This window comes from Pituophis catenifer, unplaced genomic scaffold (genome assembly GCF_029215685.1).
Source record: "Pituophis catenifer annectens isolate HBS135680 unplaced genomic scaffold, rPitCat1.0.hap2 SCAF_1, whole genome shotgun sequence".
NCBI lineage: Eukaryota > Metazoa > Chordata > Lepidosauria > Squamata > Colubridae > Pituophis > Pituophis catenifer.
In genome coordinates, this window is record NW_027256881.1 from 311,283,343 (window position 1) to 311,304,397 (window position 21,055).

General features: G+C 37.1%; 1 protein-coding gene across 5 annotated transcripts in view; it reads right to left on the bottom strand.

Moving 5' to 3' along the window:
* Positions 1 to 21,055, bottom strand: part of BCL11B (BCL11 transcription factor B) — a 169,498-nt gene that overhangs the window by 64,409 nt on the left and 84,034 nt on the right. For 3 of the 5 annotated variants that reach the window (XM_070931549.1, XM_070931550.1, XM_070931548.1), the window contains exon 3: positions 19,089 to 19,295. The exons of the other annotated variants lie outside the window; for them this stretch is intronic. In XM_070931549.1, the coding sequence (XP_070787650.1) occupies positions 19,089 to 19,295 (207 nt within the window). The remainder of the gene's footprint in view (positions 1 to 19,088; positions 19,296 to 21,055) is intronic. 5 annotated transcript variants of the gene reach the window in all.

Genomic DNA, 21,055 nt, shown 5'->3' on the forward strand with positions numbered 1-21,055 from the left:
CAAATTATTCCAATTGTACTCTGTATTAACAATACGAATCATACTTTCAATACTATTGATAAAAATCTGAAGCCCTGGGCATTTAAAAATAAAATGCAAGTATTTGTTGAAAAAACACCATACCATTTCTGGAAATCTTATATGGCTGATAAGCCTAATATAAATGAAATAATAGAATAGAATAGAATAATAGAGTTGGAAGGGACCTTGGAGGTCTTTTAGTCCAAACCCCTGCCCAGGCAGGAAACCCTACACCACTTCAGACAAACTGTTATCCAACATCTTCTTAAAAATTTCCACTGTTGGGGCATTCACAACTTCTGCAGGCAAGTTGTTCCACTTATTAATTGTTCTGTCAGGAAATTTCTCCTTAGTTCTAAATTGCTTCTCTCCTTGATTAGTTTCCACCCATTGCTTCTTGTTCTACCCTCGGTGCTTTGAAGAATAGTTTGACTCCCTCTTCTTTGTGGCAATCCCTGAGATATTGGAACACTGCTATCATGTCTCCCCTAGTCCTTCTCTTCATTAAACTAGACATACCCAGTTCCTGCAACCGTTCTTCATATGTTTGAAAGATCATTTTAGGATCCTTTTGATTATTGATTATGAGCCTAAAATTTCAAGTCATAAAATTAATGAAAATAAGTAATCAAGCTTAACTCCCAATCCTCCAACAGCAGTTATTACATGTTATACAGAAAAACATCACTATGCTAAAACTCACTTGGATTTACAGGAATTAGATTTGTAGTATCCAATAATTATTGTCAAATTGTTTTAAAGGGAAAGTTGCATTTCTTCTTTGGATTTATTAGGATGTAACCTTATAATTTGATTACAGGGATGTTTCTTAAAAAAGGATTTTTTTACAAAATGGAAAGGTATTTTATACATGCCACATAAAGTTAAAATTCATTAAACATGTTCATTTTCAGAAATATATTTACACATTACATACAAGTAAAATGCTGGTTATTTACGGGACCGCCTGCTACCACCAATAGCCTCCCACCGGCCAGTACGCTCCCATAGAGAGGGGCTCCTCCGGGTGCCGTCGGCCAAACAATGTCGGCTGTCGGCCCCTAGGGGGAGAGCCTTCTCTGTGGGGGCACCTACGATTTGGAACGAGCTCCCCCCGGAGATACGTAGGATCCCGGATCTGCGCACCTTCCGCCGCACGCTTAAGACTTTTCTATTTTATCAAGCTGGCCTGGCCTAAATCTTCCCCCTTTTTAAATGTGGAAATTTTAAATTTTTAAATTTTAAATTCGTCTTTTTATAGGGGTATGGGTAAGGCATTTTAAATTGGGGAGCCATTTTAGATTTAATTCTGTTTTAAACGTATTTTAATTGTTTATATTGTATGTTTTTTAACTTTGGCTGTGCACCGCCCCGAGTCCTTCGGGAGAGGGGGCGGTATAAAAATCTAATAAATAAATAAATAAATAAATAAATAATCTGGATACCTTCGAGACCGACTTCTGCCACCAATAGCCTCCCACCGGCCAATTCGCTCCCACAGAGAGGGACTCCTCAGGGTGCCATCGGCCAAGTTATATTGGCTGGCGACACCCAGGGGAAGGGCCTTCTCTGTGGGAGCTCCTGCCCTGGGGAACGAACTGCCCCTGGAAATACGCAAGATCTCCGACCTCCGTGTGTTTCGCTGTGCCCGTAAGACTCTGCTGTTTCGCCAGGCAGGGCTATCTATGTAAATGATTTTAAATTGGGGGTTTAAAATTTTGGGTTTAAATTCGGGCCGAAATTGTTTAATACTTTTAACTATTTTAAAACTGTTGTTTGTACCTTGTGTTTTTAATTGGCTATACACCACCCCGACTCCTTCGGGAGAAGGGTGGTATATAAATTAAATTATAAATAAATAAATTATAATAAATAAATAAATAAACCTCTGTTGCTTGGATGTACATCAGAGAAGGTAATTTAATAGATAGTATACAGTACAGTAGATCTATATGATTTCATTTCTTTACACATATACAGGCAGCTGACTGTATGAACTGATTCTTGTGAAAAATGTTGCAACTAAAGAGTAAATAAAAATAATTTCTTGGATGCTAGAACTATCATGATCCATTCAATCATATAAGTCATCATTAGATTTATTTCACACCACTTGATAAATACTAGCTTCTAGTAAATGCATTGAGGCCTGATTTGACCTGATATAATTAATATATGAAACAATATTTAAATAAAATAGAAATAATGTGCTTTGATTTGTTTATTAGGAATATAGCCTCAATGACTAAATGGATAGGTTACTGGATTTGGCCATATTTAATGAACACTCAGTCCACTAGAAGACCTTGTGTGCTTATCAGCTCCATCTGAGAATATACACTATAAAAATTAGAAAACACTTTGTGCTGCCAAAAGAATTACAAATAATATGAATACATTATTCTCTGAAATAAAATATACAATGCAAAAACAGCTATTATTTGTGGCTGGCCTGCCCTTTGCAATCAGATGGCCACTGAAGTCTGCACAATTCAGTGGTGTTGATTTTTTGTTTTTTAGGAAACCCTTAAAAACTAGGATAGTTCAGCAGGCCCAGAGGAAGGATGGTTGTAACTCTGCATTTGATATCAATTATTTTTGCTCTTCTTATATATAGGAGAATATATAGGAGAACACTATATATTAGTGTTCTCAACTTTGTGTTTATTTATTTATTTATTGAATTTATATTGCCACCTATTTACCCATGGTGACTGTTGTTATCATTAATGGTTTATTGATATTCAGGGTTGTTGTTTTGTTTTTAATGTGTAATTATGAATGTATTCTACACCACTCAGAACTACTTCAACACTTAGGCAATTTATCAATTATTTAAATAAATAAATAAATAAAATAACTTTCTAATATGGTAATAAACATCATAATCCAGATTTACACGTTTTGTGACAACCAGCAGTTGTTGTTTTTTCCATTTTGCAAGTGCAAGGAAATTTCTGTTACTTATTATGACAAACTCAGCTTCCCTCCCATTTTTGAAGTCCCAGGAAAACAATAATAAAACTTTTTGAATTCCTTGGCTGATAGCCTACATTTGGTTTGGCAAATTACAAGTTGTTGTAAATCAGGGATAATATGATACATACAAACTAAGATTGGTCAGATCACAAATTATTAAGGAAAATCCTAGCAATGAAAATGTCTATTTTACAGGCAACTCACTGCCACTATCAAGAACATTACCGTGTTTCCCGGAAAATAAGACAGGGTCTTATTTTCTTTTGACCCCTGAAATATGCCCTTGGCCTTATTATCAGGGGGTCTTATTATTTTTGAGGTGCAGGAAGCCCCTAAATCTTGGCCCGTGGCAAGGGGTCTGGTGCCGGAGTGCAGACCAGCTGCTTCACCGGTGCTGATCTCAGCTGGCGAGGGGGAGTGGCAGGTGAGATGGGGTGAGGCGGCACGAGAAGCAAGATGCATGGAGTGAGATGGGACTCCCCTTGCCATCTCTTCTCACCTCCCTCGCTGGGCATGGCAGGAGCTGGAAGTCAGGTAAGACACGGCGGAGAAGCAAGATACGTGTCTTACCTGACTTCCAGCTCCTCCATGCCCGGCAAGGGAAGTGAGAAGAGATGGCAAAGGGAGTCCCATCTCGCTCCATGCATCTCGCTTCTCCACCGTCCCTCTCCTCCCCACCTGCCACTCCCCCTCGCCAGCCAAGATCGGCAAGCCAGATTCGGGGATCTGAACGCACTGCTGCTGCAGGGAGGAGAAGAATGTGAGAAATGGGCTCTCTCACAGCGCCTCCTCTCTCTCTTCTTCATCTGGCTCACCAAATCTGGCCTGCTGATCTCAGGTGGCAGTGGCAGTGGCTCTGACCCGATCCTCGCCAGCAATGCTGCGGGCAAGAACCGGCCATGCCGATCCTGCTTCATGGCTGCGCAGACAGCCCGCACCAACCACTGCTCAGAGCTCCAGTGCCAGTCCCCCTCCCCCCAGTCTCAGGTCGACAGGGCTAGGGCCGGCAAAAAAAATTTTGCAGGCCGCTCTTTGCGGCTGCCACTAAGAGAAGGGGCGTGCGACCTAGGGTTTGCGGGAGTGGCCTCTGCAAGGCCATTCCATGTGGATGGCAGGTGCATGTAGGGCCTGTGGGGCATGTTCCCACTCCCTTTCCCCCCTTCTCCAGCCTCGCCTCCTCATGTCATGTTGTTTGCGTGGTAGCTGCGCATGCGTCTAAGTATTTGGGGGGGGGCTTATTTTAGTGCATGTGCTCGAAAGCCCAATTGGGCTTATTATCCGGACAGGTCCTAGTTTCAGTGAAACACGGTAATACTCAGTGGAGGGCAGACATCAATAATTTTACCTCTTACAGATGAACTATTTGTGTAAGCCAATAGCCTTTCTATTTGACTTTAAAATAGAACCTCAAATGTGTTACTTACATAGACTGTGTAACTTGGTCCTTCTTTAACTAGAGATTCACACAATTTATATAGAAAAAGATTAAAAATATTTAAAGTGCAGTTTTAGGAACATTTTCCAAATGCCCTTGTCATCTCAAATATTCACACCTTCTGTAAGTTCACAGACTTCTAATTCTTTTAGACAAATTCATTTTTTTAAAAAAATAAACTTGTTTTGTATGTTAAAGACTGATCATATTGAATCATTGAGGTTTTCATTTCCCACTTCTTGGAAGACAAAAAGAGGCTAAACACTGTTGTTCTGATCTTACAAAACTGGCTAAACTTAACAAGATATACCAGAAAATCCCTTCTTCCCTATATTTATTTTCCAATATTCCATTAATTCTATGCTACAAAAATAGTGGCACAACACATTGAAAGGAGCACTTTGATTCAAGTCAGCTCTGGGGTAACTTATTTTAATTATACTGGATGCAAACTAGTGGTCTTCAAAATTTTGACCTATAAAAGAATTAATAATGCTACACAAAATATTAAGAACATTCTACATTAAAAACTGCTTTGTGCTCTCATTTCAAGAATGATTTTGAAAAGAAGAGGCTCTGGGGAACTTGTAAAATGATAGATAGATAGATGGAAGGATGGATGGATGATGATGGATGAACAGACAGATGGACAGACAGATTTATATTTACTGATTGACCTCTGGCTACTTTGACAGTAATAGATAGATAAGGGGGGGGGAGGAAGGGAGGGAGATGCATGAGTTTTTTGGATAATGCATTACTCTTTTTTGTATTGAAAAATGTTCACCAAATGATTTAATTCTATAACCACCTATCCCTTTGGTCAGTCATAGTTATAGTCAGTCATGGACTAGATTGACTGACAGTGCTAGACCCATCATGTAATTTCCTTGTTTAGGCTAACTCGTTCTCAAAACAGACAATTGTGACATGCTCAGTAAAATATGGCTTCTCAAGATGTATAAATCAAGCAATAGAAACATGATATATTAATATTCTGGGAAATATTATAGAATTTATACTGGAAAAAATACATCAGTTTGATTATATTTCAAGTTTACTATGATGGTTAGAATTGTGCAGAATATCTGAAAAAATTATCCAAATGTACATTTTGACCGGCTTTTGATGCCTTGAGGGCTCGCAACTTGGGTGTCCTCCTGGATACACGGCTGTCTTTAGAAGAACATCTGACGGCTGTGGCCAGGAGGACTTTCTATCAGGTTCGCCTGATTCGCCAGTTGCGTCCCTTTCTGGATCGAGACTCCTTATGCACGGTCACTCATGTCCTCGTCACTTCCCGCCTGGACTACTGTAATGCTCTCTACATGGGGCTCCCCTTGAGGAGCACCCGGAGGCTCCAACTGGTCCAGAATGCGGCCGCGCGGGTGGTTATGGGAGCAACATGGCGCTCCCATGTAACACCTCTCCTGCGCGAGCTGCACTGGCTCCCGTTGGTCTTCCGGGTGTGCTTCAAGGTACTGGTTACCACCTTTAGAGCGCTCCATGTCTTAGGACCTAGGTACCTACGAGACCGCCTTCTGCCACTGGTAGCCTCTCACTGGCCAGTACGCTCCCACAGAGAGGGGCTCCTCAGGGTGCCGTTGGTCAAACAGTGTCGACTGGTGGCCCCCAGGGGGAGAGCCTTCTCTGTGGGGGCACCTGCCCTTTGGAACGAGCTTCCCCCGGAAATACGGAAGATCCCTGATGTACGCACTTTCCGCCGTGCCCTCAAGACTTTTTTATTCCAACAAGCTGGGCTGGCCTAACTCTTTTTAATTGCTTAATTTTAATTTGCTTTTATTTTATTTATCTTATTTTATTTCGAATTTATATACCACACCTTCTCCCAAGGGACTCAGGGCAGTGTACAGCCAGCTAAAAACATACAATACAAACATTAAAAACAATTAAAAGGATATATTAATTTGGCCCCAATTTAAAATGACAAACCAGTTAAAAATGTTTTTTAAAAATGTTATGTTAAGCCAGCCCGGCTTGCTGGAAAAAGAAAGTTTTAAGGGCACGGCGGAAGGCACCGAGGTCTTGAATTCTCCTTATCTCTGGGGGCAGCTGATTCCAGAGGGTAGGTGCCCCCACAGAGAAGGCCCTCCCCCTGGGGGTCACCAGCCTACATTGTTTGGCTGATGGCACCCCGAGGAGGCCCTCTCTGTGGGAGCGTACAGGTCGGTGGGAGGTCATCGGTAGCAGCAGGAGGTCTCGAAGATAACTAGGTCCTATGCCATGGAGCGCTTTAAAGGTGGTGACCAACACCTTGAAGCGCACCCGGAAGACCACTGGAAGCCAGTGCAGCTCACGCAGGAGTGGTGTTATGTGGGAGCTTTTAAAAAAAGGCGTGTTTTAATTAGGATGGATCAAATTTATTTAATATGTTTTAAATTGTTTTTTAAACTTTATATTGTATGTGTTTTATCTTTGGCTGTTCACCACCCTGAGTCCTTTGGGAGAAGGGCGGTATATAAATCCAAATAAACCTTAAACCTTAAACCTTGATATGGTAACTAAGAATGCTGTCCTTGTTGGCTATGCACAATTTATTTTCATTCTTTCTCATCCTACCTCTATAAACTCAGTTTTCTCTCCTGCTTCAGATTATTGAAAACCATTATTTCCCAGCCCTGTTATACAAAATTACAATTTCAATATGCCAAATATCACTACATCTCTCAAACAACTGCACACATCGTCTACAGAGGAGTGATGTGATCTTCACATATATTATATATATATGGGAAAACTGCTTGTGAACTAAAACCTGTGTTCTATAGTATCCACAAAGACTCCATCATATAAGCATTTATATTACATATGTGGACATGCAATATGTGTGGAACATATGTGGATATTAGTATAACTATAATTGCTACTTACCATACTTTGCTCTCAAATTAATAACCTTGAATCTAATCTAGTTTTAATTCCGAGAGGTATAGCACACTATGGTGAAGCAAAACTGTTGTGTTAGGTACTAGATCATATGTCAGACAAGTTCTCACTGTCAGAAAAACAGAGATCAAATAGAAAGCAATTCCACTGCCATAGTTTGACAACTGCAAAATATAACCTCTTATCAAGCTAGTATATCTATACCAGAATGTAGGCATTCACCTCAATGCAAAAGATTATTAGAACCTTTATACTCGCTCATACACACAGGCAAATATATAAATCTACCCTTGTAAATTTTTGTTCCTAAATACAAATTAATATATAGCACTGAAAAGAGTTGAGCAGCCCTATCCTCTAAATGTTTAGCCTTATCCCTACAAAGTTCTATTGATTTCTAAATGTGTTCTGAAAGTGTTGTACTTTTACACAAGTCTATCCTTGCCTACCTTCTAAAAAACTAGTACTATATGACTACACATTAAATGGAGAGTAAAAGCACTAAAACAAATCATTTTCATAGAACAAGAACATCATTCGACATATGTCAGATAAAGTATTTCTATTAATATAATGAGAAAATATCTGGAAACATCTTGTTATTACATACGTATACCCAAAAACCTAGGACTAAACTTCTGTACCGATCACTAGTGTGTGAACTTCCCATACTCCCCAACTTGTTGGTTCATTTACTAACAGACATACATTCTCTCCTCTGTATTTTTATTTTTTTTAATGAGGTATTTGCAAAAAGGAGCCTTGGTAGTACAGTGGTTTAAAACACCCTGTTATTAACACAGCTGCCTGCAATTACAGCAGGTTCGAATCTTACCAGGCTCAAGGTTGACTCAGCCTTCCATCCTTTCTAAGGTAGGTTAAAAGAGGACCCAGTTTGTGGGGGCAATAAGCTGACTTTGTATAAATATACAAAAGTATGAAGGCTATTTGCTTAACGCATTGTAAGCCGCCCTAAGTCTCCGGAGAAGGGCGGCATATAAATCAAATTAAAAAAAAAAAAAGATATTCAACTGGTTGACTGCATTTAATAAAAATGATGAGTTGTAAGATTAAGGTAATGCAGATGACTTTACAATACAAATCATCCATAGTGGTTTATTCTGTTGCTAACGTGATGTTGCTTTTAAAAAAGAAAATAAAGGAAATTCTTGTCGAATTTCTGATTAGGGAAATATACCACATTTTACCTAAGTATTTGAATACTCCATCTATGGTCTGGAAACTAATCTTCAACATGTGATTTTTCTGGCATATAGCTTAATCTTCAAGAAGTAGTGTCTTTGATTATATGTATTATATTATCTTTGTCCAAAACAGTGGTGAAATCCAAATTTTTTTACTACTGGTTCTGTGGGCATGGCTTGGTGGATGTGGTGTGGCTTGGTGGGCATGGTAGGGGAAGGATACTGCAAAATCTCCATTCCCACCCCACTCCTGGGAGAAGGATATTGCAAAATCTCCATTCCCACCCCACTCTGGGGCCAGCCAGGGGTGGTATTTGCCGGTTCTCCGAACTACTCAAAATTTCTTTTTCAACATTTTTTAAAATAATACTTTTTTTACATTCTAAAGGGTTTTTAAACTATATTAACCTTACTCTATAAGCCTTCTTTCTTTATTGAAATTCCTTAAATGGCTCCCCTGTGCCAATTTGATCAGAAAAAAAATTCCTTCCTTTAATTTTAGGAAAACCAGGAGTATAGTAGAGGTTTAAGATAAATTATATCAGTTGAACAAGTCAAGTTACTTATTCTATATCCTGAGAGATTTGTTCTACCTATAATAGCTACCTGGAACAACAACAACTTCAGGTGTATTTTCCCCTGTGATGGCCACCCTGTAATGAAAAATGTCATGTCCAGGAAATTGATTGCTTTCTATGAAATGTTTAAAGGCACAGGATCCCAGGTAGAGGTAGGAATTGCCAGGAGTCATAGTTGAATCCCTTTGCTGATATTCCCTTTTTTTCCCCATCCCCACCTCGGTATCTTGAAAATCCCCATTTGCTTTTGGTTTTGAAAGTAGGCATGCACTCTAATTATAGAGAAGAGAAAGAGAAGAAAACAAAAGTGCAAATAGATTTGTTTATTATTTGGTCAATTATCAGAGCAAACGATTCAGGCCTTTTACCAGTCCTCCTGGTTTTCTGTCTTTCAAATTAGTGTCTCTCCCCAAATATGAAGCAAAGAACATTGGTTTTTATTTTGAGTGTAACCAACCAAAAGCCACAAGAAAAGGCGAAGGCTCATATTATTTTTGAATGGTTTTCCTGGAAGAATCCCAAATTCTTCCCCCTTTGTTTTCTTTTAGATTTCAATTTGAATTTGTCTTTTCCCAGAGGGTTCCCCTGCTTAATATTTGCAAGCCACAACTAAGTTTTAATATAGGTTGGTAGACAAAAGGAGGGAAAACTTTCTTCTCAGTCCAGTGATACATTTATCTCTTTTGATTAGGGCTTTGTTTTTCTGAGCAGAACTCAGGCCATTTCAAGTAAAAGAAGGACTTCTACATTAGGCAAATTTAACCATTATATCTGCATCCTACCCATATTAAATTCATTTCTAAGGTATTGAGAACAGTCTTTTGGAGCAAACGTAAGGCTTGCCCAAGGCCACACAGCAAGCTTCATAACAGAGTGAGGATTTGAGCATAGTCTCACAAATCTCAGCCAAACATCTATCTATTGTATCCCCTGGCTCAGGTTATTATTTAAATACTTTTCTTTTTCAGGTCTCCTTGCATTTTACATGCAATGTTCCAGACTATTATACCTGGCGAAGGAACAGCGAGCTGATGACAGCTACTGTCTCTTTTCCACACCTTTTTTTAAAATGCAAAAATAGAGCTTTCTCTTTTAATATTTCTGAAGCTTGTTGACCAGTGTCAGTTCTCCCCCCATACAGTAACTGCTTTAAAGCACTGCATAGAGCATCACATTAAAAATTAATTACACATGTTATTTTATTGATAGTGCATAATGTAATGAGCACCAGCTGTGCTAAACATCCAAATTCCTTTTTAAGATAGCTATAAAAAGGAAAGAAAGAAACTATACTTCCAAATGCTTCTCATGTCAGAAAGTGGGGGGAGAGAGACAGACAGCAACATCTTGTATGGATTTGAAGCAGAATTCTTTGATTTAGTTCTACATTTGGAATGTTTGAAGAGTTCAGGCTCTTGGACTGGGATATTAGAATAAAATCCAGTTAACTCTCTAATTGATGGACCCATTGTCTTTGTTGCAGCTTTATCCTCTTAGTGTTTAGATTATACAATCTACTTCTACCTGATAACTGTAATTTAACATGAGCGCATAAATATACAATATCAAATGCCTAAAAGCTACAAGCATGTACTTTTAACATCTTTTAATATTTTTATTCAATGTGTTCTCTAAATGACGATGATTCACCAGATTGAATCAATTTAAGTATCTTTTTTCAAATTAAAACTTTGGTTAACTTAGTAACAGCAGAATCACTGTACATGGGAGAAAGAATGCTCCAAAACAAATTTTACTTTTTTCTTAATGACTATGGGGGTTGACTTCTTTTGTGTATGCAGTATTTGTATTTTCTACATTCATCCATATCTGAACCATATTTTAAAACTATGTAAAACAAGGCTGTACTCAGCCATTTGAATGTGTTTGCCTATGAGACCAAACTAAATGAAAACATATAAATGTAGCATTGATTTTGTCTGAGCTAAGTTGGGGAGAGGGGAGTTCACATACTTTACATAGTGCAATTATGACAAACAAATTCAATTTTTCCAGATATTATATAGATTTCACCATAATCAATAATTAATGTTTGCTAAACCCAAACTTCAGCAGTTTTCACCTTATTCAAAGCTGTATTTTCTCAGCAGGGAAAACTCTCCTTTTATATGTACTACCAATATATGCCTTTGTAGTTCTTTGTCTGCCTATGTACTTAATAAATAGCCCACATTCTTCTTACCATTTTTGTCACCTAAGTGGATGTAAAGGGAACAAGGGCAGACTATTTTCCAATGCAGTTCTAGAGTGTCTGGTCTGCATAATTATATAACTGATATAACACAAAAATTGTACTATTATCTGTTCTCCTCAAGTCTTGATGAAAAAAATGTGGATAAGATTGCATTCTCTACTCTGATTACTGTTTTGTTTTCCCATTGATCCTCGGTTTTAATAAACCCAGTCTGGAATGAAACAAAAGTCTGCATCTTGTTTCACTATGAAATGTGCGGAACACATACCATATTATTAACATAAACGCTTCTGAAATAATGCAGCTTTCTAGACAGATTGTATTAATTGCTTCAGACTTTTTTCTTTTCCTTTCTTCCAGCAAGGGTGGTCCAATCTAGATTTCTCATTGGTTGGGCTGGTGTATAAATCTAACAAAAATGAGTTTAAGGATAATAGCGATGAGAAGACAGAAAGAGAAATAACTACAGTATTATTTAATCATATTCCTACATGCATATATATCCTCTAGTTCAATCTCATTATTTTCTTATAGGTATATATATATATATAATCATGTTTTCTTCTAAACTATACCATAGAATACCAACCAGCTAAAGAAATAATAGGAAACAAATATCAAATCAAATATATTAATTTGTATTAATTTAGTAACTATTATTTTCCTTTATTACTTATTTCTTTTATTGTGTTTATTAGACTATAAGTCATTGACCATAAGTCAAGCTATCTTCAGTAAATAGGTACAAAATTGTTATTCAAATGTATAGTAGAGAGGTTCCTAAACGTTTTTGCCATCACACCTCCCTAAGTGTAATCTTAATGTTCTTACTCCCCCCTAAAAATCCAAACACCCAAATGAACACAACTGAGCAATGAAAACAATAAAATGAAACTTAATTTTTAATGAAGGCATAAAAAAATAAAGATCTTCATACCTCCCTTCATGCCTCTGCCTGCATCTCCCTAAGGAGGTACACTTCCCAGTTTGGGAAATTCTTATATAATAGCTACAAAGATCTCTAAAATGGAGAAAAATCCATATAGCCAACCTAAAATACTAAAATAGGACAAGGCCTTCCTCTGCAACATGCTGTGCTGTGATTGACATCACAAAAAAAGCCACCATGCACAAAAGTATAGATCCAAGCACTAAAAAAGGAATAGCTATTCACTAATGGAATCAGTTACTACAAATCAAATCTAAATTTGCTTGCCAAGTAAAGTCAAGAATATGCTTTCCAATGTGTATACACAGAGCTCTCTCGCCAATGCTAAGCTAGACATTAAAATCACATCATGACCTGGCATTAGATAGTTTCACATATTAATCTTTGTCTATAAGGACTGTCCAGCTCACTGACCTGCATATTGTGTACCCTTCCATTGAAATGAATGCCTCTGTAGACAAGTTAGGATCACAGGGCCACAAGAACTCCCTTACTGGTATCATTACACTTCTAACTTTGAATGTATTGTAAGTTCTTTAAAAAGGTCAACAATAGATTCTGACCCAAACACGTGTGTGTGTGTGTGTGTGTGTGTGTGTGTGTGTGTGTGTGTGTACATACATACACACACACACACACTTCTGAGGTCACAAAATAGAGCAAGATAAGTTCTAATGTAAGATAAGGAGTTTATCCATTCAGTGATATATAAGGAAACCACTGAAGTGCAGTAGGCGGCAACACAAATAGTAAATCCTCTTAGTAGTTGTTAATAGATATGTTAAAAGACACAGAAAAACAAAACAGAAAGGTTATGCATTTTGCTAAACTGTGTGCCGACATGTGTGTGTTTATTTGTGCATACATCCCACCTGGAAGACTGTGTTTTCTATAAATACTTCCAAGTCTAGTTGCCTTCATTGAACTTAAATAGTTCTATTAGAATTAGTTCCAACCTCTCTTCCTTCATCTTCCTACTATTCAGAAAAAGCTAATCAAAACAGAAATGATACAAGACTGAGAATTCTGTGATTCCCTTCCAGCTTCTAATGAAAAAGACACTACAATATTTTAACAGAATACAATTCAGCAGGGAGAAACCTCCCAGTGAAGGCAAAAAGGCATGGCAATGGAGATGTGTGCAGGTATTTCAAAGCAACATGTTACGGAATGGGCTTATCTTGCAGTAGTATTTTACTGAATTGACTTTATGTAGAATTTAAAACATGTAGTAGATTAAAGTAGCATTAGCAAAAAGGACAGAGAAATATAAAGACCACTGTAAGCACTCTTGCCATTATAAAATGTTCTGTGCATGTCTCTTACACAATTCATATCACAATCTTCCATAAGAAAATTCTTTTTGTATCCTGCTGAATTCAGTGGGGAGAAACTCCCAGATAATTTCATCTACAATGTTAAAAGATTATTGGGTTGTGTTGGATAGCCATGGCAATCACACTTTGGTAGAAAAGTACCAGGAGCTATGGAAAAAGTGAAAGTGTCAAAGTGAGTCTTTCTTTAATGAGTTGGTCAAAGTATTAAAATATATGTTTTACATTGAACTGTTGAGCTTGGGAGCAAACTGAAACAACTAGTGTTCTATGTCAGTGGTCCCCAACATTCGTGACTTGGCCCCCCAGCTGGGGGACTGTTGCATGTGCATGTGTGTGTGCTGGCCCACTACTCCGGGAGTTGAGCTGTGCTTGCGCATGCATGCACACCAGGCTGCCTCTTGTATGATCCGGTTCCAAATAGGCCACGGCTTGATAGTGGGCCACGGCCTAGGGATCAGGGACCCCTGTTCTATGTGGGTAGCTGCTAGAACTTAAACCTAAGCTAGCCAGTAAAACACTGAATTGTAAAGTTATGCAAAAAAAAATAGGTGGAGCTTTTAGCTTGCAACCAGACAGGAGATCTCACTGTTGCAAAATCCCTGACTGCTACTCTATGATCAGAAGAAAATATGCTGCTGCCATAATATTGCGGTAAAAATGAAATAGGAAAAAAATGAAAAGAAATAACAAATGATAAATACTTTGTATGTGAGCTGTCATAAGTATCCTACATGAGAACCAAATGGTTAGAACAGAGCAGCCCATGATTTCTACTCAGAAAAATGGACAAACCATGAGGAAATTTCTGGAGAAAGGGCAAGAACTGTCCCTTGATTTATTATTTTTGTTGCTGTTTAGAAAATTTATATTGCTCTCCTACTCACACATGGAGACTCAAGACGGCTTACAAAGATACAAAAATCCACAATAAACATATGGGTCAAATTATAATACAACACAGAAGGACCATCAGTGTTTTCATACAAATTAAATTAAATATCCAAGTAATAAAAAGCTATTACAGTTAATTTTGTGCTGAATAACAGCTAAAAGGGAGGACTAAGACCATCTTTATTCAGACAGCTGTTATCCTGAGCCTATGGACAAAAAACAGAGCAAGTATTTATAAATATTTATACACAGGGTTTCTAGAGGTCAGGTGCTGAGCAGTTTATAACTTATATGCACACCTGTTTGATCAGAAAAGCACACACACCCTCTCACTGGCCTTGTAAGGAGTATTACTTGCCCAGTTGGAAAACCCAATAGGAAAGATTGTTTCAGTGGTGGGGCAACTGCAAGATGTGCAAACTGAGAACTACCAAATGTGATCTGCTCTGCAAGAATTTCTCCTTCTTTCCTTTCCTTTCCTTTCCTTTCCCTTCCTTTGTTCCAAGAGGGCAAAATAAGATTTCAGGAAAACAGAATTGCTAGGAGAAATATATTAAATGGGACAAGAGTACCAAAAATAGATATGTACACTTTTTGTATATAATACTATAATAAGAAATGTGACGAAGTAAATGGCCTAAAAACCTAGAATATTTCTCCAAGCACAGATACACACACTTTTCCTTCAAGAAAAGCTAACAGCAGTAGTAATAGCAGAAGGACAGTTCTTTCATGTATTAATGAAAAAAATGCTACTACTAGGGAATAGTGTGCTTTTTTAGATTCTAGGACTGAAATGACTATTTTGTGTAGCACAAAAGGGTGTGGACTGTTTAGGTATGTGTACATGGATGCTATGAAGCTGTGCATAAATAAAGGTAAGCTTATGATTTTAAACTTTGTCACAGTTGATGGCATAAAAGTGAAAGCTATGGAAGGGGACTTGATATATTGAATATGGAGTAAAAGTAGAGAGGATGAAAAAGACGATGGTAGATGAAGATAATTCTTTGTTCTCTTAGATAAAACTTTAATAATGATACATGGAAATTTAATTTCTTATCACCTTTATTGCAAAGCCACTAAAAAATTCCCCTAGAGAATTTTACTTTTAACCATTAAGAGCACTAAGATGTAATGGACTTTCATCAGTCATGAAGTCTAGCATAAGTGCTAACTACCTTTGTAGAAAAATATCACCATGGATAAAGATGAATATACGTTTCCCAGGATAAAGTTGCAGTATCCAATCTAAAACAGAACTACAGCTAGGTGATGCACCAACTGCTAAAAAGCCAATAGTCAAGGACTCTATGTACTTTCCATTGTGCCTGAAAATATCCGTCTTACTTTGAATGCAATGCTTGATTACATGTGTACTCAAAACTTGACTTGAAATTAAGTATTTTTTCAGAACAAATAGTCTTTAGAACAGTGATAAAGCAGCTTATATGACTGTATTAGAAGCAAATTAGTGGCATATAGATTTAACAAATAGACAATAAATAAAACTGTAATGACTGCTTTTATAAACACAGTATATGCTAAAATATTATCTCAGGTTGAGATGCCATAGTATCAGATTGTCCCAGAATTTAAATTGGCATAGCTTTTTCATTTAAGATCAGTCCAAAAGGTAGGTGTCCAACAATATAGGAGTGAATATACAAAGGTGCAATACTCTTTCTGGGTACTTTACTTTTTCTTATCTACAGTAGTCTTAGCTTTCTTTGTTATCACTATTATTGATATCTCTTTATCACAAAGGAAGTATGCGGATATAATAGTATTTGCCTGCCACATTTTCTATATGGGTTTATATTTATATTGCGCTAAGTAAATTGCGTTAGAAGCAAACATACACTGGGAAAATATTAGCAATGTTAACTGCAAAACTCCTCATTCAAATAAACCAAGCACATCATTCAAATAAATGCTAGAGTTGAGGATATGTAATCAGTGTTTGTCACTGACCTTTTGTTATTACATTCATTTTCTCACTTTGCGATCTTGCACATGCAAACAAGCCTCTGTCTTCCCATCTAGATGAGACTCTCTAAAATGGATCCTTTTAGTGGAAGACATCCATATTTGTTATGGAATATTTATTGTATCAACTTGTTGACTGTTTTTAAAAGAATCACAAGATATTAATTATTACTTTTCAAGGCCTTAATGCTTTGGAACAAGGCAAGTTACTTGTAAGTCAAATGTAAGCCTACCAACTTTTAAAATTAATTATTGTGACATTCCTGTCCATATCTTTGTTTTCCGGAGAATGTTTGGTGGCATCAGACTTTAAGACTTATTTTTAGAACTTTGAAGCCCAAAAAATTATCTTCTTCATTGTATTCTACCTATGCTTCAAGTCTTTACCTTTTCTAAAAAATTTATTTTAACATCCTTCAGATTCTGTGTTAAATTCTTGTTCTCTTTTTAATGCACTATTTTATATTGTCAGTATATTTTTTTTAATTATGTTATTTTACATGTTTTGTTGGATGTGGGAAGGTGCAGGTTACAGAAATTAAAATAAAACAAATTTCCTGTATTTAAAACCTAAAGTGTACTTTAAATCTTTTATCAAACTACTTCCCCTATGTAATCCCTTTCACTGAATATGGATTGTTTTTCTAAAATGCTATGACAGCATCATTTATTCACATATAAAAATATGGAAAAATTAGGTTACTATTTCCTTTATGAAGGTCTTATGAATATTACAAGGATGCATTCAGGTCATAAGAAACCAATAAATGAATATTAACCTTGGAAAGTAATAACTAAGCTATATGTGGCCTAGAACTAGACACCTTGCTTTATCTTAACTTTTAAACCAGCCAAGTCTACAAGAAAAAAATTCTCACATTTATTCAAGCTAACATCATCCACACTAGCAGTATATCATGGTTATTTGGTAACATGCATCAGACAATTCAAACATACTAAACAATATCTAAAGGTTACCACTTCTCAAAAGAAAAACCAATATTTTTTCATGTAAAAGGCCTACTGAGAAAAATATATTTTATATTTTATATTATAAGTCTTTTAGGGCAAGGACTTTTATGTCTCACAAATCAGTCTTTGCCAAAGAAATAAAAATGTACAATTGCAATAATAAGCATCATGAGCCTTAGACAATATGTGTGGCTAACTTGCTGCAATAAATGAATAGAGCTACAGTGGTATGAAAGAGTGTTAGAACATGAAAGAAATCCCTTCAACTTACATTTATGTAAAACTGTACAAGTGTAGAATTCTAATGTGTAGAATTCATTGTTTATTGCAAATACTTATATTTCATTCATTCTTGCTTGGTCCATTTCTCACCTTTTTGCTTTTCCTTTTATTCTTTATTCTTTACCTTTATTTCTCCATATAAAATTGTTACTTTTTTTCTTTTTAAGGTCCATCTCTTTATTAGATCATATAAAAGTTGTAAATCACTGATAGTATGCTTTTGTTGCTTATATTATGAATATTTGTAGTAGAAGTAAGTCAAATCCTGATCTTCTGAAAGGATTTTCTTATTAATGGTAGCCTTAATATATTACAAGAAGAAAACGAGAACCTCTCAAAAAGGCATTATTCAAACTTCCTTTACAGCATAATCAAAGATTTGACAAACTTCAATGAAATTTTAGAAGAATAATTTCTCTTTCACAATGATTTTTCCTTTACTATTTAAGGGCTAAAGATGAGCCTAGCGATTCATTTAATATTCTGGTTCCCACTATGCCCAATCAAACTTGAGGGCAACATCTCGTTTCTCCCAGCAGTTATTATTCAAAAACGTGTTACCTCTGCATAGACCTTGCTTATAGCCCTTCTAATTAGTAGTCATGAAAGCCAGCAGTCATCAAATGCTGGAGCAGTGGATATCATTGTTAAATTATGCACTTCATAGAGATATACTTGTTTTGCTTCACTGTATCCTAAGATAGGGACTCCAATTCACCAACTATTGAACTTCTCCCATTGAACTTCCTTTGGATGTTGGCCAAATCTGGGTAAAATTAGTGGACAACTTTTTCAGTGGTATTCAATATTTACAAAGTCTTTTCCATAAAGATTGGTTTCCTTTCATTGCTTTCCATACAAGTCAGTGATGGAACAAAGACAAAATTAATGAGAGGCTTTTATAGCAGTGGAGGGAAAGTGTACAGACCACAAGTATGCCATGTTCCAATGAGATCTGAAGAACACAAATCATCAGGAAGAAAGACTTCAGATGCTAACTGTTATCCAATTAAGTTTAGCATAAACAGCCCAGAGAGATGAAATCTTGATATCAGAGTATCACATTTGTATGAGGATTCTCAGACATTTGATCACAATGCAGTATAAACAAACCATCAGTCCCAGTGTTGGTGGCAACATCTGAGATCAACTAGCCCACACCCCCGGCAAAACAAGACCAAACTGGTTTTAATTCCTGTCTCAGCAATGATAAGGAAGATTTCTAGTGCTTTAGCTCTGTCCTTACATCCAAATGGACCTGATGCTTCCAGAGATATATCATGTTGGCAGATGATCTTCAGAGAGCAAAAATAAAATGTTTCTGTTACCTGACAACTGACAATGACATCCAAATGTGCCTGATGTCTCACTCTGAGACCCGCCAACTGAGATTGCGCGCGCACCACAGCAGGACAGGCTCAGGCAGGGCGGGACTGAGGTTAGAGCACGGAGAGGTGGCGGTGCGATCACTGATGCATGAGGGTGGGAGGAGGCAGTTATGGAGGCCGCCGGCAGCTTTGCAGGCCTGGACGGCCCTGAGGAAAAAACAATAGAAAAATCTGTCAGTGGTACCGATGTTTGAAAGCAGAGATGGAGAACAGGAGCAATGTAGGGCTGGCATGACCTACAATACATATTTGCTTAACAAACTTTAAGGGAAGGAAGAATAACCTTGAGGAATTGGATAAAAAGCCACAACCAAGTTAACTGTTAGGGGGAAAAAACTGAGCCCGGGCCTGTAACTGTAATGTGAATAAGCATCTCAGAAAAGATGCTCCCTTGTTTTCAGGAAGATAACAGGAGGGAGGAGGAAGTGCATTGAGATTGCGCAATGATGTCAGCTTTTCAAGGTAGACCAAACTAGGAAAACATCCATGCAAATACTACTTGTATTGTAAGGTTATACTAAAGAATCTTGCAAGTCTGAATGCAGTTCTCTATCTTTATCATCCTGAGAACTAGGGAGAGTTCTTTCTGATATGCTTTCTTAGTTTACACCTCTAGCCTGGACTCAGATTTGTTTTATCTAGTCACTGCCCTGGTTATGGGTGTTCCTCCTGTTTCTCAAGGTTATTCCTTCTGCCCATTGCACAACTCACAGGGCAGAAAGAGATGGTAGTCAGTAGAAAGGCTTCTCTCTCCACTAAGGCCTTTCCTATGAGAAAGATAAATGACTGATTCTTTCCCTCTTTCTTTTAAATGCCAAATGTGTTAGCACTATTTATCTGTAAACCATCAAGATACATGGGATGGGATTTAGTATAGTAGTAGAATAACTATATAAACAAGTGAATGAATAAAGGCTGCAGTCATAATACCAAAGACAAAACTTGACTATGAAAAGCATACTTAGAGAATCTCTGATGTAGATGATAAATTTTGAGCATCCTTATTTTATTTGGTTTGTCTGTGGGATTTTTTTTGTTTTTCTTTTTATCTGTATGTTCACTTAGGAAATATTTTCTTTGCCTTTGGAAGAGAATATAAATATAAATACATAAGCAATTATTTTGGTATTATTTTTCTTCTTCCTCAGTAACTCTTGAGACATTGATAGATATGCAGTCCTTGATATACAACTGGTCGCTTAACAACTGTTCAAAGTTATGACTGACCTGAAAAAATGGCCTTATGTTATGTAACCACATTTCTGGCACTTGGCAACATAGTCACTTTTACAGCCATTTGCAAGATTCTGCAGTCACATCACTACGCTTTACAACAAATTTGCATAAAACTAACACTTCTGGTTTTTGGCAAAACTGCACCACAGCAAAACCATGGATTCTCTTAATAACCACAGTGTTCACTTGACTGTGGCATTCACACTTACAACTACCATGTTTGCTTAAGAACCACCACAAAAAGTCATAAAATCAGGTCGGTCATGTTTTCTTACCATTACAATTTATGAGCACAATGGGCAGGCTCCATTACAGTCTCAATTTGAGGACTACCTCTATAGAGTCATTAGCATCTTAATCTATCTGTGACTAGATTTTTAGCTGTTTATTGGGTTTTCTTCTTCCTTTTTCTTTTTTAATCCCTCCATAGTATAAACAAAAAGATTACAGGTAGTGTTTAGCTATGTATCATGTAGCAAAATGGCCAGCATCCTAACAAACTTCTGTCAGTCTCCGAAAATGTGTGATTTATTTCTGGAAGCGCCAAGCAGCAAAAGAAATGTGCTTTAAAAAGAACATGCCAGTTGTTCCGTACAAATATAAATTAATACTGTTGTTTTGTTTGTCCTAAAAACCAAAATAGTGATACAAAAAAGTTATATTTAGACAGA